A 26,515-nucleotide genomic window follows, 5' to 3' on the forward strand; every position below is an offset into this window, starting at 1 on the left:
TTGTGTCAGAATGTTTTATTTTTTTTTAAATCATGTAATTTTAATACACACATTTAAGTTCAGTGCCACAAGATTTTTTATTTGAAGCAGGCACAGCCTACTACTGATTTTTGTTAAATAATTTTAAACCAAATCAAAAATAAATACAGTGAAGAGAATTGGGCAGGTACATTTGCTTTCTTAATGTGGAAAATGTCGGTAATAGATTTTTAACCAATGTATTTTCTAAGCACACATTTATTCCGATAAGTCATTTTTTGGTATCCTTTTCAGTTGTAAAAAGAAAGCCAGCCGTTCCTTTTCTATGGCAGTTATTCCCTTCAGGGTCACAGCAGGAACTTGAGCCATCGCAGCCAACATAGAACTACATCTCCATCACTGCAGACTACATGTTGACTGCTCGCCAGCCCATCACGGGCTGATTGTGAAGAGCGGAGTGTGTGAACCACTACACTATCAAAGGCTACTTTAAAAAAAAAAAAAAAAAAAATCATCAAATAATGGTGTTGTATTTTCACTAGTTCAACAGGTACTCTTACCGTTGCTGCACTAAACAGTTCTAAGAGATCATGCAGACCTATGTCTTCCAAAATAATAGTATATACAGTTGTAGAACTTTTCTTTCCCAAAAGCAAGGAAAGTCTTAAATAGCTCAAAATTCCCTGAAAGTCCCCATGCACTGAATATTAGCAGCTTGGACAGCAGCTCAATCATCAACATGCTGATATTAAAGGACTGAGTGCAAGGAGCACAAGTACTGGGCTACTGTGCTGTACTGAGAAAATATGGCTCATTTTGGGCCCAATTTACCAGTACACACAATGTCCATCGTACTGTGCCCATTGTACATAAATGGTTAAGAGTAATACAAAAGTAATTCTCCGTAGCAAAATTGTCTTCAAAAAAATATATATATATTCCTTGTATAATCACTTTAAAAATACTATATAATCTCAGATCATTTACAGAACAGTTAAAGTGAATGTGTTTAATCTGGGACACATTCTGTAGCAGGAGTTTTGCATAGATCCAAGAGTTGTGGCGAGCAGCGGCGCGGTGGCTTGTGCGGTCCGGGCTGGGCAGGGATGATGCAGATTGCAGGCGGGTCAGATGTATTTGTTGGCCAGGTTCTGAACATCAGTCTTGGTGAACTCTGTGCTCTCAGCAGATGACAGGTGCTCAAACAATTGGCTCACGTGGCGACGCTCATCCTTCTCCAGCAGCATCAGTACAACCTGAGGAAAAGGGTACATGTACATACGTTTAGAACAAAAGCAGTTTTTAGCAACCAGATTCTGATATATTGTGACATCAGTATGGCAAGACAAGGAAGCAATTACTGTATTTGAGATCCTTGATGTCCATATACTAGAACACTCTTTGTCCTCACTTTTAAGACAATTCCATACACTAGTAGAACTATTTCTTACTAGTAAGTAGTAATGTTTTAGTTTTTTTCCACTACTAGTGCCACTTTCGGCCTATTCACTTGTATTCAAATAAACCTCTACACTAAACTACTGTGATGCACTAGTAACACTATTAGGCCCAACTAGTAGGGACACTCGTAGCCTCCTGGACCCTACTAGTAGCACCAAAATGCCCACTAGGTGTTTTGCCTCACAAGTAACATGTTGTTGTCCCACTAGTATGTTTGGAATGTCCTACAATAGTGGAAGGCAATTATAGAAAAATTTTTTTTTTGTAAGACATTAAGTAGGTCATTCTACTAGTTGGCTGAATTGTCTTACTAGTGAGGACAAAGAGTATTAGTACATGGACTCACGAGTAAGACAAGTTTGTCATACTAGTTGAGTAAGTAAGGAACAACTGCACTCGCTGACAAATGCATGCTATTAGTACTTATAGTGACAAAAGTCTGCTAGTTAACATCTAGTGCTTCACTAGTAGTACGAGTATCTGGCAGATGTCAACAAGTGCAGTTTAGCCTCAGTAGTAACATGTAGTTGCCCTACTCGTATGGCTGAGACCTTTAAACAATGAGTAAAAATGGCTAATTGGGCCCAATTTGGACATTTTCACTGAGGGTTTACTCACTTTAGTTGCCAGCAATTTAGATATTACTGCATGTTCAGTTACTTTTAAAGTATTTACAAAAATGTCACCTACTTTTGTGAGATACTGTTTCTAAAACAGACTAAAGCTCCTCTTACCGAGAACCTGTCAGCAGTATGAAGATGACTGAGGTGTTTGTAAACTAGGTTTGGGTCCTTCTCCAGGAGGTGCGAGTCCAGCACTTTCACAATGAAGCTGATGGTCTGCCCATTGAGTTGAGTGCTCAAAAACTGCGGAAGCATCTCCGGAGCCGTTGAAGCCAACATGTCGGCGCAAGACGCCATGTCTCCACTGCTGCAGGCGTTGTTCAAAGCTTGCCCAAACTCGTATGCATTGTTTGGCTGGGATTTGTTGCTCAACTCTTCTCTGAAACAACTGTCAGAATTTGCAACAGTTGACGTTTCCTGATCACCGTCCACCTACGGAGGCCAATGAAGCAAAGACAAATTCTGTGTTTACGTAAAGGGAGGCTTTGTTGAATAACTGATTTTAAGTTAAGAGCAGCACTACAATGTAAATTAAAGGGGTGGGGGTATGCTGGGTTTCAGACAGTTGGGATGTACTATTGTGCCTCAGTAAACATGAAATATGAAAAAATCGTCCACACATTCATGAGCCCCAGACGTTTTTCTGCCGCGAGGCGTGAAATCGGATCATTCGAATTTCTCGAGCTTGTCTCCGTCACTAGCGAAGATCTCCGCCTACCTTTCCGCTCCCAAGCCAGCGCTGTCAACATAAACACGTGTGGTCTCACAAGTGGGTCTTCTACACAGAGGCGACCAATCAGAGATAAGGGGGTGGCAGTGTGAGCCAAATATGGACAAAGCTGATACAAAGCTGGGTCAAACAGAGGTAGCTGTCAGAGGGGCCTTTTCTGGGCACTCGTGTGACATTTTATGAAATGAAATTGACACTTTTATACTATAAGTGTTTTATATGTTAGATAGTCCCTCTATGGAGGTCCGAATAGCCAAAATATGGGACTTTTAAACTTCTCTTTCTTCCATCCATTTTCAATACAACTTGTACTCATGGTCGCATGTTAGCTGGAGCCTATAACAGTTGAATTTGGGTGGCAGCCAATCGCAGGGCACGTATGAGGGTTTCTTTATTTTTAGTGGCCAGTGGAGAAAAGAAGGACTTTTTTTTAAGTGCATTTAAACAAATTAAAACTTTCCATCCATTTTCCATACTGCTTATCCTCACTAGGGTCACGGGCATGCTCAAGCCTATGCCAGCTGACTGAGCGAGAGGGGGGGTACACCATGAACTGGTCACTAGCCAATCGCAGGGCACATAGAAACAACCAACCATTCACAGCTATAGACAATTTTTCAGAGTTTTCAATTCACGTCCCATGCAGGATTTTTTTTTTTGGGACGTGGGAGGAAACCAGAGTACCAGGAGAAAACATGCAAAGTCCACCCAGACAAGGCTGGATTTGAAGTCCTCAGAACTGTGAGGCAGATGTGCTAACCAGTCGGCAACCGTGCTGTCATGTTTGATTTTTTTGTTAGTTGGACCCTCTGCATTACATAACATCCATCCATCCATCTTCTGAGCCGCTTATTCTCACAAGTGCTGGAGCCTATCCCAGCTGTCATCGGGCAGGAGGCGGGGTACACCCTGAACTGGTTGCCAGCCAATCGCAGGGCACATAGGAACAAACAACCATTCGCACTCACAGTCATGCCTACGGGCAATTTAGAGTCTCCAATTCATGCATGTTTTTGGGATGTGGGAGGAAACCGGAGTGCCCGGAGAAAACCCACGCAGGCACGGGGAGAACATGCGAACTCCATACAGGCGGGGCTGGGGATTGAACCCCGGTCCTCAGAACTGTGAGGCAGATGCTCTAACCAGTTAACCAGTCGACCACCGTGCCGCCCATTACACAACAATTGCCAGTAAAGCTGATTTCTTCAAATTGACTATGGAGTGAATGTCATGGATGACATTTTTAAATCAAGGGCACATCATTTTGCTTAAAAATTTTATATTATCACTCTCTCGTGATAAAACAAAATGTATCCTTTAAAACTTTAATTTGAATAACTTTAACTTAACTTTAATTAGCATAAATAATATAGTTTAAGTACCACTAAACTGGGCCTGTCACTGAGTTGACAATTAAATTACTCACCTTAATTTCAAAATGTCTCTTTGCAGTATGACTGGTGCAAAGTTCAAGTTCATTTTTTCTCTCCTCATTAATGTATACACAGCACCCTATATTGACAGAAAAAAAAAAATCTGCAAAAATTTCAACAATTCACTGTTTTTCTGTCAATATAGGGTGCTGTTTGTACATTAATGAGGGGAAATGATTTGAGCAAATGGCTGCAATATAAAAGAGTGAAACATTTAATGGGCTCTGAATACTTTCCGTACCCACTATATCTTTGTTCATCTAGTTATTCCTGCGATGGATAGTGACCGGCAGAACGATTAAGTGTTAATCCATTAGATGGCCGAAGATACAATAAACCTGTGAAGGAGGGTGCCTTGGCTCATTAAACGATGGAAAACACCGAACTCTCGAGGATTGGCCACATGGTCTCAATGATATTAGGGTCTAAAGAACCTCCAGGCCAGGCACCCAAAAGTTTGGGTCTCGGCCTTCAATACAACAATTGCGCCACTCTCCTTGCGGTTCTTGGATGTTTAAATAAAATGATCGTAAATGGCAGATTTTTAGGTGCAATCTTACTGACAGCAATGTGCTTGGCTATAAAGCCCTTTTGACAACAGCACATGGTTAAAGGAGAAAGACCATATACACCATATTTTATATCCACGTATACATGTATATTCAAAATGTGTGTCTCTACCTCTGTAATGGGGATGATCTTCCTGGATTTAGCTTGTGATTCATGGACGAGACTTTGCTTGAGTAGAATCGTTACCTCCTCCAACTCCTTCTCTGCCTCCTGGACAGTGGGATCCTGCCGCAGCACCTCCTGGAGGTCTGTGCTGCATGTCAGGTAGTCCTAGCCCAAGGAACAACAAACCATACGGATGGTCACTCACACAATGGAACAAAAAGCAAAACAAAATTCAACACAAAGAAAAGCCAACATTGACAACTTCTCTGCTAATATGTGAAATCTTGCTGGAGCTGCTTTACAAAAGGAAATCATTACCTTGATGAGCAGAACCCTAACCCTGCATGACTTTCAGCATATTGGCCAGCTGCCCTCACCTTAAGCCCTTTATTGGCCATCGCTCGCCTGTAGAAGGCCTTCTTATTGCTCGGCTCCAGTTTAAGTGCTGCGTCACAGTCTTCCTTGGCCTCAGTAAACCTCTCAAGCTTCAAGTAGCACAGGGCTCTGTCAGTACAAATACACACAGGCGCACACACACTTGACTTGTGACACTTGTCTTTCACCGGCATCTTATCTGAGTCATTCATCTGATCTCATTCTGCTAATAAAACCTCGAACACGAGAAAAAAAAAAGCAAAGGGCCATTTATGTCTTCACAACAAGGGCCTATAACACGCCGCCTGTGTCATCATGTCTTAGCAGCAGCATGGGTATGTGTGTTTGCTCAGGTGTGGCTCCAAAGTAGAAGGTGATCTACAGCAGAGCCACGAACAAAAACAAACACAAACACAATGGGGAGTTATTCCAGCTAGCTGCATCACAGTTTTCACCATTGTTATATCTGTGAATGCAGAGAACATGGAGGAGCGATGAGGAGCACAACTTGAGCCAACAACTGTCTACAGCATTTTGGTGAATTATTCAATACCATGTTTCATGATCATGACTAATCAGGTTTAGATTCACAAAAGAAATGAAATGTTTCTCCATGACATTTATTTAAATTTGAAGAAAATATATGTGAGGCAAATTCTTTCTCACCTGTTGGTGTAGATAGCACATTCCTCTGGCTTCATCTTAAGGCAGTCCGAATACTTTCCCAGCGCGTCCTGGTATTGGCCCTTTTTCACAAACTCGTTCCCATCTTGCTTCAAATCTGCAAAACGAACTTCTTCTTTCCTTTCTAGATGACAAAAAGAAAAAAGAAAAACAATCTAAAAACCCTAACCTGAACAATGATGCCGAGAATGTGCTGCATTCAAGTAAAATCAACGAAAGAAGCTTTTATGACATCACATCCTATTCAAATCCAAAGACATTCACATATTTACAGTTAACCATCCATATTTTATACCGCTTATCCTCATTTCTGCCCATTTATTTTTGGGATCGTTGTCCGGCTGCAGACCCCAAGTGCGCTTCAGCTCAAGTTCATGTTCTTATAGCTGAACATTCTCCTTCAGGATTTTTTGGTAGAGAGCAGAATCATCAATCACAGCAAGTCGTCCAGGTCCTGAAGGAGTGCAGCAGTCCCAAACCATCACCATGGCTCTCAACGTGCTTCGCTGGAATCCTAACGCTTTACAAATGGCTTTGTAGCCCTTCCCAGATTGATAAATATCAACAACTTATTTTCTCTTCCATCCATCCATTTTCTGAGCCGCTTCTCCTCACTAGGGTCGCGGGCGTGCTGGAGCCTATCCCGCGGGGTACACCCTGAACTGGTTGCCAGCCAATCACATAGAAACAAACAACCGTTCACATTCACACCTACGGGCGATTTAGAGTCTTCAATTAACCTACCATGCATGTTTTTGGGATGTGGGAGGAAACCGGAGTGCCCGGAAAAAACCTTCGCAGGCGCGGGGAGAACATGCAAACTCCACACAGGCGGGGCCGGGGATTGAACCCTGGTCCTCAGAACTGTGAGGCAGACGCTCTAACCAGTCGTCCACCGTGACGCCCTTATTTTCTCATCCGTTCATGAATTTCTTTGTATCGTGGCGTTTTGAGCAACTGAGATCATATTGTCACGCAGGCTCGAAGTGATTTCTTGATTGAACAGGTCTGGAGGTAATCAGGCTTGGGTGTGGTCAGTCAAAATGGACTCAAGCTTTCAAAAAAATGTGATTAGACAAAGTCAATTCATGATTAACAAGGGGGGGGGGGGGGCAATTACTTTTTCACACAGGGCCATGTAGCTTTGAATAGCATTTTTTTTTTACCCTTAAAAAAAATAAAATCACCATTAAAAAGTGCTTCTATGTTTACTTGGGTCATATTTGTCTGATTTTTACATTTGTTTGATGATGTTAAACCTCAAAGAGTATTAACTTGCCCAACACTGTTGGTTACAGAATATGGCAATGACGTGAACCAAAGTTCTGTTAAAGCTCATTCAAGCGGAGACAATTTTTCTGCAGTCAGTACGTGAACGAGCCAATCCGAGCTCGGGGATGTGTCTTTGATTGTGGTGACGTAATAGCAGAGAGAACATTTATAGCCCCCTTTCACACTAAAGAGTGTAATCCCCCCCCCAGTGTGTCTGTGGACAGGCTAAAAGCAGCAAGAGTAAGTCGCTTTATTTTAATCACAAACCTGCATCCTTGGCAGCCTTCTCAGCCCGAGCCTTGAGGACCTCAGCGCTGGGTGGCACCTCTCTGCGGTGCTGCTGGGCAGAAAGAGGAACCAAAGGAATATCTGGGAGTTTCTCTCTCCAGTCCGCACCATCCTGCTCGATCAGCAAGCGGGTGATCCTGAATGAGAGCAGGCATTAATTGATGGGACATGCTGACAATTGAACATGTACCATCCCTCAAACACAAGTTAAAAAAAACATGAAAAAATTATTATTATTACGACTATCGAAAATGTGTATTAAGTGTTTGAGCAGTCAGTGAACTGTTTGGCCTCGAAATGAGAAGTCTAATATACCTGTTCACACTGTCATGCGCTGCCTGCACACTGACGTCTATCTGCAAAACAGTCTTGTAATCCACATAGGCCTGGCGGTAGCGCTCCAGGGACTCATAAGCCATGGCCCGGCGCAGGAGGGGCTTGAGGGAGAATGGCTGTAGCTCCAGGGCTCTGGTGAGTATAAATAGATGCGAGGAGACAGGAACAAAGGATCAAGACTGTTAGCAGATGCTGCTGTGAGAGAGCTCTCCATCTTGCTACGTCTGCTTTGAAAAACACTGTGTATTCATGAATTGCAACGCTAACCTTAATTCCTAAGGGAAAACATGCATCTGTCACAGAGCTATTCATGGAACAATGTTTATATCATAAATATTGTTTACAACCACAAACATACATAGTGTGGTGTCTGCATGATGCTGTTTGTTTTTTTTAAATTATTATTCCGGTTGCATCATTTAGCTTTATGAGAGCAGCAAAACCGAATCAGAATCACCCCCCAACATCGATTGCTTATGCTTACAGACATACATCTATAGACATTAATTATTACATTAAGGTGGTTAATTACAACACTATATATTATTATTCATTTCTGGAGGTTAGGGATTTGTCGCACCTGCAGTATACTATTAACATTCCTTCTCACTCAATGTCTACACACACATAAGCATAGCATTACAAGGTCAAGGTATATCTCACCGTGTGCAGTCCTGTATGCAGTCTTGACTGTTACCATCCTTCAGGTAGCAAGCTGCTCTGTTAGAGTACAGAATACACAGATCATCTGGACTATCGAGACCTGCAAGAAAAACAAAATCAACCTATAAATGCAGTCATTTTTAACAGATACAATGTGAAATTGTCCGCCTATTAAAGTCTTTAGAGTATGACTTTTTGTATACTCATACATGCAGCCATCCATCCATTTTATTTCTCTACCACTTTTCCTCATTCAGGTCGCTGGTGAGCTGGAGCCTATCCCAGCTGATTTCCGTTGAAAGGCGGCATACACCCTGAACTGGTCACCAGTCAATCGCACGGCACAAACTGTATAACATTCACATTCACATCCATGGGAAATTAAGAATTTTCAATTCAAAACATCCATGATTTTGAAATGTGGAAGGAAGCCAGGGTACCCAAAGAAAACCCACTCAAGCACAGAGAGCATGCTATTTCACCTTGCAACCTTAAAAAAATTAAAATCTAATTATAAAACTTATTGCGCACGCTAGTTGAAACTACCAGTTGAGACACTAATATTCACAATACAGTTGAAACCAGATGTTTCCATCCACTATATAAAAATACATTTTTTCCCCCCCTCACTGTTTCACATGAAATCAGACTAAAGTTGTCCTGTTTTCGATCAATTACGATGACCAACATTATTACAATTTGCTAAATGCCCAAATAATGAAAATAATTTTTAAGGCAATTTTTCATTACTTTCTTCTCAAAGTCAGGAGTTTAAATACGGAGGTACATCTGCCTCACAGTTCTGAGGACCGGGGTTCAAATCCCAGTCTCGCCTGTGTGGAGTTTTCATGTTCTCCCCGGGTTTTCTCCGGGCACTCCGGTTTCCTCCCACATCCCAAAAACATGCGTGGTAGGTTGTTTGAAGCGCGATTGGTTGGTTGTTTATATGTGCCATGCAGATTGGCTGGCGACCAGTTCGGGGTGTACCCCGCCTCTTGCCCAAAAATAGCTGGGATAGGCTCCAGCACGCCTGGGACCCGTGTGAGGATAAAGCAGTACAGACAATGGATGTATGTATGGAAATGTTTATTTCCATAATTCCATTCAAAAAGTTAAACTTTCATAGATTAGAGATTCAAGGCCCACAATGTAAACAATTTCAAGTATTTGTAGATATTTACATAATTTGGGCTTGCAGCACATAAAACCCACAAAATCAGCAATTCCAAAAATGTGAATAGCTGTGAAGAAATCAGCCAAGATTTTGCAGAACATAAATGTTTTTAACTGAGTGTCACACACTCATCATCTACTAAACTCAAAGCACCTGCACAGGTTTCCCCAGGTGTCATTAAATTGCTTCAGTTTGGTTCAATTGTCTCAGTTGGGTTCAATATGGGGAAGACTGCAGATTTGACAACTGGCCAGAAGACCGTCATTGATGGGTAAGCCACAAACGTTCATAGCTAAGGAGACTGGCTGTTCACGGAGTGCTGTGTCCAAGCATATCAATGAAAAGTCTCGTGGAAGGACAAAATGTGGCAGGAGAAGATGCACCAGCAAAAGAGATGACCGTGGGCTTCGGCGGATTATCAAACAGAAGATTCAGAGAAGGTTTTTTTTCATTTCAAATTCAGAGCTCAAGTGGAATAAGGCGGGAGTCGCAGCTTCAAAAACCACCACATTCAGACGCATCCGGTAGCTATAACTGTCGGGTTCCTCGGGTCAAGCCACTTCTGAGCCCGAGTCACCGTAGGAAGCATCTCAACTGGGCCAAGGAGGAAAAAGGACTGGACTGTTGCCCAGTGGTCCAAGGTCCTCTTTTCCAATGAAAGTAAAGTGTGCCTTTCATTCGAGAATCAAAGTCCAAGAGTTTGGAGGAAGACGGGTGAAGAACAGAACCCAAGCTGCTTGAGGTCCAGTGTGAAATATCCACAGTCAGTCATGATTTGGGGTGCAATGTCCAGTGCAGGTGTTGGTAATCTCTGCTTTCTTAAATCCAAGGTCACGCAACAGACTACAGAATGTTTTAGAGGACTTGATGATACCTTCTGCTGAGGATCTGTATGGAGATGCAGATTTCATCTTCCAGCAAGACCTGGCCCCGGCCCATACCGCCAGAAGCACCAAAATCTGGTTTGATGCCCATGCCATCACAGTGCTTGACTGGCCTGTCAACTCGCCGGATCTAAACCCCATTATGAATGTAAGTATAGAGTAATATATTGTTGAATTTTTTGCAGATTTATTAAAAAAGAAAAACTCATACAGCCATAAGTATTCAGACCCTTTTCTCAGTATTTAGTAGAAGCGCCCTTTTGACCAAATAAGCCATGAGTCTTTTTGGGAATGATGCAACAAGTTTTTCCACACCTGGATTTGGGGATCCTCTGCCTCTAACTCCTCCCCCTCTGCCTTCGGTCCCTGTACGACCGGTGTCAGCGTTTGGTCCGCATTGCCGTTAGTTAGTCTGACTCGTTTCCGGTGAGGGTTGGACTCCGCCAAGGCTGCCCTTTGTCAAGTTCTAGGTGCAGCCGAGGCGTAGAGGGGGTCCGGTTTGGTGGCTTCAGTATTGCATCTCTGCTTTTTGCAGATGATGTGGTTCTGTTGGCTTCATCAAGCCGTGATCTCCAACACTCACTGGAGCAGTTCGCAGCCGAGTGTGAAGAGGCTGGGATGAAAATTAGCATCTCCAAATCTGAGACCATGGTCCTCAGTCAGAAAAGGGTGGAGTGCCCTCTCCAGCTCAGGGATGAGATCCTGCCCCAAGTGAAGGAGTTCAAATTTCTTGGGGTCTTGTTCACTAGTGAGGGAAGAATAGAACGGGAGATCGACAGGCGGATCGGTGCAGCGTCTGCAGTGATGTGGACTTTGTATCGGTCCGTTGTGGTGGTGAAGGAGCTAAGCCGAAAGGCGAAGTTCTGTATTTACCGGTCGATCTACGTTCCTACCCTCACCTATGGTCACGAGCTGTGGGTCGTGACTGAAAGAACAAGATCCCGGATACAAGCGGGCAAAATGAGTTTCCTCCGCAAGGTGTCCGGGCTCTCCCTTAGAGATAGGGTGAGAAGCTCTGTCATCCGGGATGGGCTCAGAGTAGACCCGCTGCTCCTCTGCATTGAGAGGAGCCGGATGAGGTGGCTGGGGCATCTGTTTAGGATGCCTCCTGGACACCTCCCTGGACACGCTGGAGAGACTACTGAGACTGGGTCTTTCAGCATGACAATTAGCTCCAACACACCACCCGGGCAACGAAGGAGTGGCTTCATAAGAAGCATTTCAAGGTCCTGGAGTGGCCCAGCCAGTCTCCAGATCTCAACCCCATCAAAAATCTTTGGAGGGAGTTGAAAGTCTGTGTTGCCCAGCGACAGATCCAAAACATCACTGCTCGAGGAGATCTGCATGGGGGAATAGGCCAAAATACCAGCAACAGTGTGTGAAAACCTTGTGAACACTTACAGAAAACGTTTGACCTCTGTCATTGCCAACAAAGGGTATATAACAAAGTATTGAGATGAACTTTTGTTATTGACCAAATATTTATTTTGCACCATAATTTGCATCTCTGATGAAAATTACAGGCCTCTCTCATCTATTTAAGTGGGAGAACTTGCACAATTGGTGCCTGACTCAATGAGTTTTTGCCCCACTGTACATTCACTAGCTTTAGCTACATCGGCAATTAAAATACCATCAAGAGCTGTATAAAAGATTCATTTTTGACAAAGATAATTCTTGGTTTTGATTGACACTGTCAAGAGTGTTTTCATATAAAAATATATATTGATTATTGAGGTAAAAGCTTGCAATGGTAAAGAATTGCGCTGCATTATAGTGAAACAGGTTGATAATATTTTGGTTGTCTTATTCGGCTACATGAGAAAGTCCAAATATTAGACGGCTAGATTAGGATGCATTTTTATACAAATAAATCGCAAAGTATCCCCCTGTTTTTGGTAATTTCAGATTTAAGTCAAGATGGACGCTGCACTCTATAACACCGGTTTTACCCTGCCGAACAGCAAAAACTGCAATGATTATGAAAAGGGATAGAATAGAAGAAAAGAAAATGTATCATTATAATGACATTGTTTCAATAGTTTCAACAAAGTAAAATAAAGGCCAATTATTTCACTGAGTGCCCTGTTCATCCATCCATTTTCTGAACTGTTTATCCTCACTAGGGTCACGGGTGAGCTGGACATTATCCCAGCTGACTTGGTCAAGAGGTCAGATACAGCCAGATGGAAATTTATTGTATTATTACTTCCAACGTTTTCCCAATGTTGTGTCCGGTGACTACATTTAGTGTACACTCCATTAATACTAAACTCTTATTAATCGTATCTTAAATGAAATTAGATTATGGGTGATGACGACGAGGTAGGTGACTTGAAGTTCGACTGAAAAAGCTGGAAATGCAGACATTACGCTGGCAAGGTCATGCCCGCCTAATGACAGCGTTGACGACTCTTAAGCTATTTAGATGTGGGCGGAGGTGTCAGAGTAAGATGGTGAGGGGAGACGTACCGGCTTCTTGCCGCAACACATTAACACGCTAATCAGCATAGTAGTTACTTCAATGTCATTGTGCCACAACAAGTTTTGTTTGTACACTACGTGAGTGTACCTACTAAGAATTTAGCGGTAACCCGCTCAGCCTTACCTGCATCACGATAGCCCCGAATGGCTTGGGAGTATTTTTCCAGTGCATCGCCAAACTGTCCATTCTTAAACAGCAGGTTTCCCTCATTCTTCAAGTGGGCCAGCGGTAAGGGGAGGGCTCCACATGGTGCGTCAAGATTGACAGGTTCTCCAACATTTGTGCCCGCTGGAGTCTCCTTGCTGTCAGCCTGAGCCAACACTGTCGAGCCCCTCTTGACTGTCCCATTCGCCACCTTTTCCTTGCCGTCTTGTGGGACTTTGTACTTGTCTGAGCTGCCGCCTTTGCCCCTCCAGTGTCCGTGATGGGAGTTCGAGGACTCGTTGTGCGGGGCCCCGTCCCCTTTGCCGTAGGGCCTCTTTTGCGCGTTACCCATGTCTCCCCTCTCCGCAGCAGCAGCTGAGCGCCCGTCCCCTCCCACAAGCTGGCTGGGTTCAACCGGACAATCTAGAGGGGACAAAGAGAGAGCGGCAGAAAGAGCGCAGGATGAAACACACCCACAGGAAGCAGTCGGTGGTTACATCACAGTTGGGGGAGGGTTGGGATTCACATGACACAGAGCCACATAAGAAGACTTTCAGGAAGTGGCAGGAGGAATTACAGGAGCACTGGTTGGGGGGAGGGTGGAAAACACATGCGTGCATACAGTCGTGGGTCACGTGGCCCTGTGGGAGGGCATTTGTGGTCAAATAATACACTTGTGTACGCTCACTGTATATGCCATAACATTGCAGCGAGCGGCACTAGCTATAAGATTCAATACGGACGCTGGATCAAAAATTCTCGCCAATTAAAAGCTGCTTTGCACCCCAGCATATTATACAATTCATACTTAAGTTACGGTAAAGTGAGAACTATATATCCCAGCCAAAAAAAAACGAGATATACCAAAAGGTATATATAACAAGGTGCACAGTTTCAATTGTCAAGACAGGATTGGATGTAATATGGAAAGTATTAAAATACCGGAATATATGATGTCTATGGGTATAGTCACTCATAGTAGGAAAACATGATGGCAAGTGCGGTCGGGAATCACTGTTATATGGCATGTGTACAAGTCAAGTCAAGATAACAGTATCTACTGCATCCATTTGAAATGTACTGTCTTATTATGATTGTAGCTTTCATGTTAAGCTGTTTCTCCCCTTTTGGACTCTGCAGTCGCTAAAAATCCCTGCAGACTAACATCACAACTACAAATATTTGCTAGAATTAAACACAGCTCTCTGACAGCGTCAGTCAAAACGGAGCATTATAATCTTTGCAAAGGCAGAGCTTTTAAAACGTTTCTAAGCTGAGCTCATTTGCTGGATAGTGTGTGTGTTGTTGTTTTTTTTTTTCCCCTCTCTTTTTAATATTTAACAATCCTTACCAGTGTGCTCCGATTTCGCCTCTTCGAAATCCTCCTCCTCTCGGATGATGATTTTTCGGCCTTTTCTCGCTTTTCCCTGTCGCACATCTGTCATCTTCTTTGTCGTTTCAGACAGAAGTTGCTACATCACAAATCATTGCACACATCAGTATTTGTGATGACACACTAAAACAGGCTATTACGTCAGCAAAGGTGACCACAGCCTATGACCACAACTACCGCCTCCGGGGACGCATTTATGTCAACCGTTTTCTCTTGTCGAGTTCATGTTTCGGATATGACGCCGCGCAGACAGCGACACCTGGGGGACAAACTGTGAACTGCAAACTCTTGACACCGCCGAGCCACAGAGGTCCTCGCGTTGCGACGGTGTCCCGTTCCTACGGGGACGACGTCACCCGAAATATCACCAACGTTCGCTAACGCAGTAGGACATTTGTATTTACAATAAATATTTCAATGAAAAACACTTCTGGGCCATGAATAGTCATAATCAAATGAAAACACTCAGTATGTTTTAGCATGCCTCCTTCCGCCGTGTGCCGATGGGACACCGTTCATAACTTTGAAATATACACAAAATTGAATTGAATTATTCATTATGTATAATCTAATACAACGTATATTTTAATAATATATATATTCATTTATTTCCGACCAAATAGGCACGATGAACAATGGCTGTCTTAATGAACCAACAAGATGCCATATTCATTACTCTCACGTCAGTCTGCGCCTCTCTCACAGGTCTCGCGCGACGTTCTCCCCCCCCACCCCCGTCCTCTGATTGGTTGATCGTTGTCGAGCTGCTAACTCAACGGGATTTATTACTCGGGTTCGCGCAGGTGCCTTGAAGACGGACGATTACTGGACATGATTAAAAAATCATTTTCAAAGTGGACTTTTCAGGAAAAAAAATGGAAATTGTGAGGACAGGGCGGCTGGCTTGTTTGAACCCGGAAAAGGTTTATTCACTTCGCTTCTAGAGTAGCAACAACCTCTAAGTTTTGATTGCTAGCTACGGGTAGCTCTGACTACCCAACACAACTCTGAGTAGATTACTAACATTTTCAAAATACCATCCATCCATCCATTTTCTGAGCCGCTTCTCCTCACTAGGATCGCGGGCGTGCTGGAGCCTATCCCAGCTGTCATCGGGCAGGAGGCGGGGTACACCCTGAACTGGTTGCCAGCCAATCGCAGGGCACATAGGAACAAACAACCATTCGCACTCACAGTCATGCCTACGGGCAATTTAGAGTCTCCAATTCATGCATGTTTTTGGGATGTGGGAGGAAACCGGAGTACCCGGAGAAAACCCACGCAGGCACGGGGAGAACATGCAAACTCCACACAGGCGGGGCCGGGGATTGAACCCGGGTCCTCAGAACTGTGACGCTGACGCTCTAACCAGTCGTCCACCGTGCCGCCTTTCAAAATACCATTATATCAAAATACACAGCATCATTGGATAGAAGAGTGTTACAAGAACAATATGATCCCTAGTTTGTAAGAATGGGATAAGGATGAAGGATTTTATGCCACTTTTTATGTCAAAAATGTGCCAAAATGTTGTGCCTAGAAATCAATTTAAATCATTAGGAAACCTTGACTCTGAAAAATGGCCAGATGTGATGTTTATCTATTTTTCTATTAAGGTTTTTATGCTTTTGTTATGTTATTGTAAGTTAGAACTGATATTGTAGAGGTTTGTAATTTTTCGGGAGGTGAGTTGAAAGGTAAAGGTTTAATTATGTTTCTTTCTTTAGTAATAATCATAATTCACATTCACTGCCATTGAAGGCTTTAGAAGTAAAATATCCATTAACTGAATCTGTATAATGAATGGAACTAAGAGCTACTTCTTGGGCACTGATTAATGAGATGGGCTACCAGTTTGATACACACTTCTGAAATAACAAAAATGTTCAATTACCTTCAATAAAGAGGTTATTTGTTATCACTAATAATGATCTTCATTTATGTAAATACTGATCAGGTTAATGATTTCGAACAGATAAATATCAATTTGCCATACTTTATTACTAAAAATCTCTGCCAGTGTGGCCATAAATCCAAAAGGTCTGTTTGGTGCAAACACAACAGCACTCATCACTAAAAGAACACCAAACCTACAGTAAAGCATGGTGGTGGTAGCATAATACTTATGCACTTTTTGATCTTTAACTGAAACTGGGGCCTAATTATCAACAGCTCAAAATAGCAGTCAGTAGTTAATGAGATGTGTGACTGGTTAATTCTGAACACACCCAGTTATCAGAGGCTGTGTACACTTGTGTAACCACATTATCTCACTTTATTTTTACTTCACGTCACTTAGATGTTTTAACCACAAACATTCTAAGTTTCCCCCTTGCTGCAGTACAGTGTGCAACGACAATGTTCTGTGAAATAACTGGCTATGACCTCTTTTTACTTGAAAGCCTCTAAGCCAGTGCTTTTCAAACATTTTACCCCCATACCACCTCAAAAATTAAGGATGTAACTACGTTCTAAGTACCACCATAATGACCAACATTAAAATACAGTAGCGTCGTCAGTGTTCATCTAAAATGAAGTGCAGGTTTTATTCCTAAAAAGTGTATTTCATATTATGCACACTTGGAACTGTGCTTAAACATAGAAAATAAAAAAATGTATTCACTGATTGAAATCAAATGTATTGCACATAAATTTAATAAAAAATTGTACCTAAATAAATTTAAAAAAAAAACATTCCTAAATTATTAAATGCAAACGTATTATACTTAAAAGTGAAATACAACTGAATTGTACGTTACACAAGTACTAAACTGTATTAAAAAACCCAAAATAATAAAAAAAGCTGAAACCGCTGTCCATGTGACCCTCATAGTACACAAATTATTACATTTAAAATTGTGCTCAAACGACATGGTTAATTGCACACCGTTCAAATGTCGTATGTCTCGACTGTAAAATAAGAACCTCCTGTTCTGTAACTTACAATGGCCAGAACATTCTGTGGCTCTTGTTTCAGCACCGCTGTCAGGTCTTCAACAGCCATTTCGAAGTTCCCCATTTCATTGTGCACAGCAGCACGACGTAGCAAAGCTGAAGAGGAGATACATTACAAATTACTACTACTCTATTGTTTAGGTTCTACGGTCGTGTTATATTATTGAGATCCAATGAGGGTCTCCTCAACAACAAATTGATACATAAATGTGTATCTCAGTAAATTACAATATTGTGGGAAAACTCAATTTATTGTTCAATTCAAAAAGTGAACCTTAACGGATAGGGAAATATTTTGTCTTTAGTTGTTTGAAGTAAATTATTATGGCTTATAGCTAATAAAAAAAACAAATTCAGTATCTCATGAACTCTAAATATTGTGAAAAAGTTCACTTGTGTTGCACTCAAATCAACAAATTAATACACATCAGTAAGTATGGGAAAACAACATCATTGCTCTGTGTCTTAGGGGAAGGAGAAAAGCCAACAACCACAGGTTAAAGACGGAACAAGCTACCACAAAAGAGATATGAAGGTAGACCTGGGAGAAAGGCTGCAGTTCCCTCAGGTTGTCCACCATAAACCCAGATGTGGTACTGTGGTCTGAAGAGGCAAAGAAAATCATCCTCATTGAGCTGACTGTCCCGTGAGAGGACCAATTGAGTGACTGCAGGGCGAAAAGGATGGCAAGTTGAATGTTTCCAGTCAAAGTTGTTTGTCAAGGATTCCCTGCCTAATCTGTTTGGAGAATGCTTATAGCCATCGGGGTAACAGGAATAGAAAGTGCCTCTTTCTGTCTATGGAACAAGAGAGGCGTTAAGATGGAAGTCACGAGGTGGAGATGGGCAGTGATTTGGCCACCACTGCCGACCCACCTTCGGGTGGGCGTTGCGTTTCAGGGTTGAATCACCCAATGAAATGAACGGTGGATAGCACCTGATGACATCAATCGCTCCTGGCCAAAGCTACACTTACTCAAGTGAATGAATGTCAAAGCATCGCTGTTGTGTTGAAATGCCTACAGGGACTTCCCCAGCCTTTAAATTGTCTCCAAGTCTGTTTCAGTAGCCTCCACAAACAGGGGGAAGACTACTGACTTGACTGATGTCCAGAAGACAGTCAATGACACCCTGAAAATATTATTGCTCAAGAAACTGGCTGGGCTCAGAGTTCAGTATCCGAGCACTATAATACAAAGTTGAATGGAATGACAAGCAACGGAGGTAACTGCAACCTTGAGAGTATGGTGTAGCAAAATATATTCAAGAACTTGGGGGCACTTCACAAGGAGTGGACTGAGGCCGCAGTCAGTCAGTGCATACTGTAGACGTATCAAGGAATTGAGCAAAATTCCTGGCGTCAAGCCACTCCTGAAAGAGAGACGATGTCAGAAGTGTCTTACCTGGGCTAAGAAGAAAAACAATTAAACTACTGCTCGGTGGTCCAAAGTCATATTGTCAGGTGAGAGTACATTTTGAATTACATTTGAGAATCAGGACCCGTATTCTAGGGGAAGACGAGAGAGGCACACCGTCCAAGTTGCTTTCAGTCAAGTGTAAAATTTCCACTTAGTGACGGTTGGGTGCTGGGCCACTCTGTTTTCTCTCCAAAGTCCATGCATGCAGCTATTTACCTATACATTTTACAGCACTTCCTTCCATTGACAAGCTTAACTGATTTCATGCAGCAGCGAGACTTGGTAGTGGTACCTGCACCCACCCTGCAAAACTATCAAAAACTGGTTGAATAACCATGATCACTGTGCTTGATTGGCCAGAAACTGACCAGACCTGAACCCTGTAGAAAACTTATTGGGTGTTGCCAAGAGAGAGACAAGAGACACCATAGCCAATAACACAGATGTGCTCAAGGCTGCTATTAAAGAGACACTAAACAGGCCCAAAAAATGGCATGTAAATTCGACACACCATAGAGAAGAGTAATGTTAACAAGCCTACCAAATTTGAATTAATAAAAACATTGCTAAGTACATAAACTGAGGTTTCAAAACTTGAATAATAACGGCCACCTCTCAGCTCTCAGACGCTGTGGGTGTCAAATGGATGGCTGCGCCTAAAATAATCTAACATATTCAGGGTGTGATGTTGTCTCTGGTGAAAGTTTACAAAACTATCTGTCGTAAAATGCTCACTGCAGAGTCGGCTGGTGGTGTTTATGTTCAGCTCGCCATCTGCGTGTCTTCAAAAAGTCAATCCAGTGCTTTTTTTATTTCATTTTTTGGGAGCTTAATAAAACATCACTGAATTGTTCTGTAAATTGAGGCATCCAACGAAGATGCATTTTCGGGGTGAAACCATCGTTAACTTGCTAACTGCACGCTGGAGTAGTAAATAGGACATGTTATGGCAGCTAAGCACAGCTAACTCACAACGGAGCAGCATAGCCAAACTAAATGACGTCACTTTGTTCTTATATAGTGGTGGAGGGAACTCGCACTAGAAAGTATAGGCCCCAAACCCGTCGCAGGGCTGTTTTAACCCCGCCCACAAATTCAGGAAAATTCAAATGAAAAAGATGCTTAAGCTGTATCTCAACATTTCAACACTATATTGTTATCAGTCTTTGCATATGTTTTCAGGACTTATCTTCAAACATCCATCCATTCATTTTCCGTACCGCTTATCCTCACTAGCGTCGCGGGCGTGCTGGAGCCTATCCCAGCTATCTTCGGGCGAGAGGCAGAGTACACCCGGAACTGGTCGCCAGCCAATCGGAGGGCACATAGAAACACAACCATTCGCACTCACATTCACACCTTTGGGCAATTTACAATCTTCAATCAACCTATCATGCATGTTTTTGGGATGTGGGAGGAGACCGGAGTACCCGGAGAAAACCCACGCAGGTATGGGGGGAACTTGCAAACTCCACACAGGCAAAGCCGTATTTGAAACGGGCCTTCAGAACTGGGAGGCCGATGTGCTAACCAGTCGATCACCGTGCCGCTCTTCAAACATATTTAATGCATTTGAAAACAAAACACCTGGTGGTGGGGCTCGAAGGAGAGCGCCTGGTGGCCGGGCCTGCACCCATGGGGCCCGGCCGGGCACAGCCCGAAAGGGTAACGTGGGTCCCCCTTCCCATGGGCTCACCACCTGTGGGAGGGGCCATAGGGGTCGGGTGCAGTGTGAGCTGGGCGGTGGCCGAAGGCGGGGACCTTGGCGATCCGATCCCCGGCTACAGAAACTGGCTCTAGGGACGTGGAATGTCACCTCTCTGGCAGGGAAGGAGCCCGAGCTGGTGTGTGAGGTCGAGAAGTTCCGACTCGATATAGTCGGACTCGCCTCCACACACACCTTGGGCTCTGGTACCAGTCCTCTCGAGAGGGGTTGGACTCTCTTCCACTCTGGAGTTGCCCATGGTGAGAGGCGCCGAGCAGGTGTGGGTATACTTATTGCCCCCCGGCTCGGCGCCTGTACGTTGGGGTTCACCCCGGTGGACGAGAGGGTAGCCTCCCTCCGCCTTCGGGTGGGGGGACGGGTCCTGACTGTTGTTTGTGCCTATGCACTAAACAGCAGTTCAGAGTACCCACCCTTTTTGGAGTCCTTGGAGGGGGTGCTGGAGAGCGCTCCCGCTGGGGACTCCATTGTTCTGTTGGGGGACTTCAATGCTCACGTGGGCAATGACAGTGAGACCTGGAAGGGCGCGATTGGGAGGAACGGCCCCCCCGATCAGAACCCGAGCGGTGTTCTGTTATTGGACTTCTGTGCTCGTCACGGATTGTCCATAACGAACACCATGTTCAAGCATAAGGGTGTCCACACGTGCACTTGGCACCAGGACACCCTAGGTCGCAGTTCGATGATCGACTTTGTGGTCGTGTCATCGGACTTGCGGCCGCATGTCTTGGACACTCGGGTGAAGAGAGGGGCGGAGCTGTCAACTGATCACCACCTGGTGGTGAGTTGGCTCCGATGGTGGGGGAAGATGCCGGTCCGACGTGGCAGGCCCAAACGTATTGTGAGGGTCTGCTGGGAATGTCTGTCAGAATCCCCTGTCAGAAGGAGTTTCAACTCCCACCTCCGACAGAACTTTGCTCATGTTCCGGGGGAGGCGGGGGACATCGAGTCCGAGTGGACCATGTTCCGCGCCTCCATTGCTGAGGCGGCCGACCGGAGCTGTGGCCGTAAGGTGGTCGGTGCCTGTCGTGGCGGCAATCCCCGAACCCGTTGGAGGGATGCCGTCAAGCTGAAGAAGGAGTCCTATCGGGCCTTTTTGGCCTGTGGGACTCCTGAGGCAGCTGATGGGTACCGGCTGGCCAAGCGGAATGCAGCTCTGGTGGTCGCTGAAGCAAAAACCCGGGCATGGGAGGAGTTCGGTGAGGCCATGGAGAAAGACTTCCGGACGGCTTCGAAGAAATTCTGGTCCACCATCCGACGTCTCAGGAGAGGAAAGCAGTGAACGTTGGTTGACAGCCATTTTCAGGTCTCTCCAAAGATGCTCAATTGGGTTTGGGCTATGGTTGGGTAATTCAAGAACAGTCTTGGAGTTGTTCTGAAGCCACTCCTTCAGTATTTTAGCTGTGTACTTAAGGTCATTGTCTTGTTGGACGTGATACTTCGGCCCAGTCTGAGGTCCTGAGCACTCTGGAGAAGGTTCTCGTCCAGGATATCCCTGTACTTGGCCGCATTCATCTTTCCTTCGATTGCAACCAGTCGTCCTGTCCCTGCAGCTGAAAAACGCCCCACAGCATGATGCTGCCACCACCATCCTTCACTGTTGGGACTGTATTGGACAGGTGATGAGCAGTGCCTGGTTTTCTCCACACATACCGCTTAGAATTAAGGCCAAAAAGTTCTGTCTTGGTCTCATCAGACCAGATAATTTTATTTCTCACCATCTTGGAGTCCTTCACTTGTTTTTTAGCAAACTCCAACCGGGCTTTCATGTGTCTTGCACTGAGGAGAGGCTTCCGTCGGGCCACTCTGCTATAAAGCCCCGACTGGTGGAGGGCTGCAGTGATGGTTGACTTTCTAGAACTTTCTCCCATCTCCCGACTGCATCTCTGGAGCTCAGCCACAGTGATCTTTGGGTTCTTCTTTACCTCTCTCACCAAGGCTCTTCTCCCCCGACTGTTCAGTTTGGCCGGACGGCCAGCTCGAGGAAGGGTTCTGGTCGTCCCAAACGTCTTCCACTTAAGGATTATGGAGGCCACTGTGCTCTTAGAAACCTTAAGTGCAGCAGAATAATTTTTTTTTAACCTTGGCCAGATCTGTGCCTTGCCACAATTCTGTCTCAGGCAGTTCCTTTAACTTCATGATTCTCATTGGCTCTGGATTGCACTGTGAGCTGTAAGGTCTTAGATAGACAGGTGTGTGGCTTTCCTCATCAAGTCCAATCAGTATAATCAAAACACAGCTGCTCCAATGAACGTGTAGAACCATTTTAAGGATGATCAGAAGAAATGGACAGCACTCGAGTTAAATATATAAGTGTCACAGCAAAGGGTCTGAATACTTATGGCTGTGTGACATTTCAGTTTTTCTTTTTTAATAAATCTAAAAAAAATTTCAATAATTCTGTTTTTTTCTGTCAATATGGGGTGCTGTGTGTACATTAATGAGGAAAAAAAATTACTTAAATGATTTTAGCAAATGGCTGCAATATAACAAAGAGTGAAAAATTTAAGGGGGTCTGAATACTTTCCGTACCGACCGTACATCTATGATCGACTCGTGAAGGGAGACTCCAGACCTCTTTCATCTATAACCGCTTCATAATTCAAAGAGCATGTATGAATGGAATTTTTACGTTTTTAAGGTTTGTGATTTTGTGAGTGGCCACTTGGAAAAGTCATTTCATCCCTATTTATGTTCTATATACTTTATGTTGAGGACTGACAATGAAATGCCACCATACCAAGTATGATCTTTTGAAAAATCATCCCTCTCTGGCCCCATTTCATGCCTCTGGTTTAATTTTAATCATTATTTTACAACTGGTCACAGCGCGACAGGAGTCGTGAGCAAATAGTGTGTCAATGATTTGCCCACGCACACCGCGCACATGTAGCTTGTGGGGACACACCGCAGCCTTTTGCAAAGGAGACTATTCGTTTCTTGGCAGGATTATTTAACTCTGATTGGCAAGAAAAGTGAAAAAGAATGAATTGGACAGCTCTCTACTTCAAATCAAGGGTAAACATATCTGACGGCGGTGTCCTATACACGGACGGCTGCACATGGCTGGGCTCGGACAACCACCTCGTCAGGTAAATTGAACACTTCTTTTTTTAATTGATTGCAGATTCCAAAATATACAACATCAAACTAGTAACATTTTGTGTTTGGCAAGATTCCATAATGAATAAGTCATACTAGCAACGTAGCTGACTTGTGATGCTGCTGTGCAAGCTCGTTCGTAAACTGGGGGGCTTCCTTTGGGCGGAGACGCAATGGGGTGGGGGATGAAGTGAGGCTACATTCAAATCTTGCTAGCAGTTTGAAAACCGCATACTTTAAAAATATCTTTGTTGGTTCTTATGTCATTCAAATAGTTTGCGAGTCGATTAATTTTTTTAAAATCTGTACATTGTAATCATCAAAATTATAAGAAAGGTTTCACTCAAGTGAGTTGAACCTGTACACGAGTTTCACTTTTTTTTTTTTTATTGAACTATTGAAATAAATAAAGTTTTCCACAATATGAAATTATTTTGTGATGCACCTACATATAAAATACCTTTCACGTTGCAGGGTTCTAGCTCCAATACACTGTGGCAGTCATTCATGGCACTATGCCATTGCTTCAGCTTGATTCCTGCCTGGGCTCTGTTATTGTATGCAGCCACTGTGGGCATTATGGACAGGCTCCTGTGATTAGATGATACAACTACATTAGAGCTTTCGACAGGCAGCAGCCCAGCACACAGAGACGGGAAGTTTTTAAAGTCTGACCTGGAGTAGTACACAACTGCCTCCTCATAATCATTTGCTCTGAAAGCTTCATTTCCTTTGTCTTTTTCACGCTCTGCCAGAAGGTTTCTCACCTCTGTTGCTAGCGCTGGATGCATTGAGATATAACCTTTATGTTAGAGGCATCGCAAGACCCCAAAACGCTACATGAGTTGCAGAACTCAATGCATTTGATGCTATATAAATACAATGGAATGGAATTGAATTACATGAAGGGTCCACTTTCGTTGTAGGGTGTGCGTTTATAATGGCAGGCCGGTCATTTTTAATCACATCCCCATCAATTTTCTGACATTCTTTCTCCGCATCAAACCTGGAGGAATATGCTCAAGGTGTGACAAAATACAAAGATGAATGGATTTTTCTTCCTTTTCCTTTTTGAATCCAAAGTTTTTCAATTTTAAGACAGAATCACTCACTTGTCCCATTCTCGATAATCTCGTGGCTGGATACGCTTTTGTTTACGAGCTGAGTTCTGTGGGGGGGGGGGGGGGGGGGAAACATTCCTTTTGTTATCTACTCAAACTAATTCTTGAAATGATTCTGTGAACAGGAGGAGGCATGGTTACCCCGCTGAGTGGAACAGAGTAGTTGGACGCTCTTACAGGCGGCATGTTTTGATCCACAACATCCTCAAACGTTAGCTGTCTTTTAAGGCAAGTCTCCATCACTCTGGTTTCATCTTGCCAAATCTGCAATATGAACCTTTTTGAGTCATGTTTTCATGATATAGCCATGTCATGACAAGTTGAATAAGTAAAACAGCGCACCCTCAACTCATCCTCAATATGGCTCCACTCATCTGCTGAAAGGTGGGAGGATGTGGCCACGGGAATTTCCTTCCGAAGGGCTCGGCTCCGAGGGTTCAGAGTCTCCAGTCGACTCTCACAGAAATCGATCAGATGAGGATAAATGCCCTCCTTGCCAGACCTGTACGTAATAACACTTGTTTATTACAGGCTACATTTGTTTATTCATATTAGAGAGCCAATGCCTGCATGTATCTTATTGTTGTACACTTTTTAAAAAATTCTAGATTCTGCACACAGATTAATATAATTAGCTGCATGCACATAATTCTCACAAGTTGTATTGATGAATTTGTTACCTTTATAACTACATGAGCCAAAATATCACACGATAAATTACAACCATAATAAATATTGTTAAATGCATACCTCTTTGACAGTTTGATGAAAGCTGATGATTATCATCATTGTAAAACAACAATTTAGATATAAATAACTGCTGCATTTTTACCTGAGCAATATCAGGATTTTCTCCAGGTATTTGGCATCCTTGCATTTGTCAATGTAATCATATTCCAGGTGCTCCACTGGGATCTTCAGGGCGCCGCAGTCAGAAGAACCGAAATAGTTTGGAAAAAAGGAGGCCGAACTCATTGCTATAAACCCCTTTAAACTATGATTTAAAAACAAAAAGCCCTTTAGGAGCTAAAGCCACTTGTCTCGTTGTTGTCTCTAGTCCTTGATGCTTAAAGACCCCGAAATGGCGTTATAAAGGATAGTGTTTGAAGTGTTGCCCCTGGAGACGGGACACGCTGCATACGTCATCAGATGGCGTCAACGTGTGATTGATCAACGCGTGGTCTGATTCTGTCACAATTTGCATTTAAAAAAAAAATAGCGACCCAAAATTCTCAAAACTTCATTCATCCGTTCATTCCGTTTAGCAATGTTCAATTCTCAGAACCACAAAACTTTGGTACAACATGATACAAGTTTAAAAAGAAGAAAAAAAAAGATACACGTATGTAATTAAAATAAAAATAAAAAGATACCGCTTCCAAAACCCTGCAAAACCGGCTGCATTCAGGAAAGATAATTTTAAGCACAATTGGTATATGTATTCTATTGAAATTATTTTTATGTCCCATTTAAATCACTTATGGATCGCTACTCCTACCTGATCTGATTGAACTTTCATTCTTCTCACCGTGTCACCCTGACTGTTTCCATGGTAACGGTAGGCGTCAGCCCAGCTGACCCGGAGGCGGAAACACGTG

The 26,515-nt window shown here is 43.4% G+C and overlaps 1 protein-coding gene and 1 long non-coding RNA gene across 3 annotated transcripts; one reads left to right on the plus strand and one right to left on the minus strand.

Moving 5' to 3' along the window:
* spag1b (sperm associated antigen 1b) lies at window positions 1-26,497 on the minus strand. Of its 2 annotated transcripts, XM_061777844.1 has the most exons (19): window positions 26,416-26,497; window positions 25,750-25,832; window positions 25,260-25,419; window positions 25,059-25,181; window positions 24,909-24,964; window positions 24,699-24,802; window positions 24,472-24,577; window positions 24,257-24,387; window positions 17,544-17,650; window positions 14,558-14,678; window positions 13,186-13,629; window positions 8,520-8,619; window positions 7,836-7,988; window positions 7,500-7,657; window positions 5,943-6,084; window positions 5,279-5,405; window positions 4,908-5,066; window positions 2,175-2,495; window positions 1-1,235 (listed from the first exon to the last, which is right to left on the minus strand). In XM_061777844.1, exons 1-19 carry the CDS (start codon window positions 26,434-26,436, stop codon window positions 1,107-1,109), a joined length of 2,745 nt encoding a protein of 914 aa, XP_061633828.1. In that variant the 5' UTR covers window positions 26,437-26,497; the 3' UTR covers window positions 1-1,106. The 2 variants fall into 2 exon arrangements, with proteins under 2 accessions (XP_061633828.1, XP_061633827.1); XM_061777843.1 differs by lacking the exon at window positions 26,416-26,497 and having other exon boundaries at window positions 25,750-25,986.
* On the plus strand, window positions 10,585-12,653 carry LOC133480153 (uncharacterized). Its single transcript, XR_009789200.1, has 2 exons — window positions 10,585-10,725; window positions 12,486-12,653. It is a non-coding gene; the product is annotated as an uncharacterized LOC133480153 (long non-coding RNA).
* Window positions 26,498-26,515: the final 18 nt, after the last annotated feature.

Source organism: Phyllopteryx taeniolatus, chromosome 6 (genome assembly GCF_024500385.1).
Source record: "Phyllopteryx taeniolatus isolate TA_2022b chromosome 6, UOR_Ptae_1.2, whole genome shotgun sequence".
NCBI classification, from domain to species: domain Eukaryota; kingdom Metazoa; phylum Chordata; class Actinopteri; order Syngnathiformes; family Syngnathidae; genus Phyllopteryx; species Phyllopteryx taeniolatus.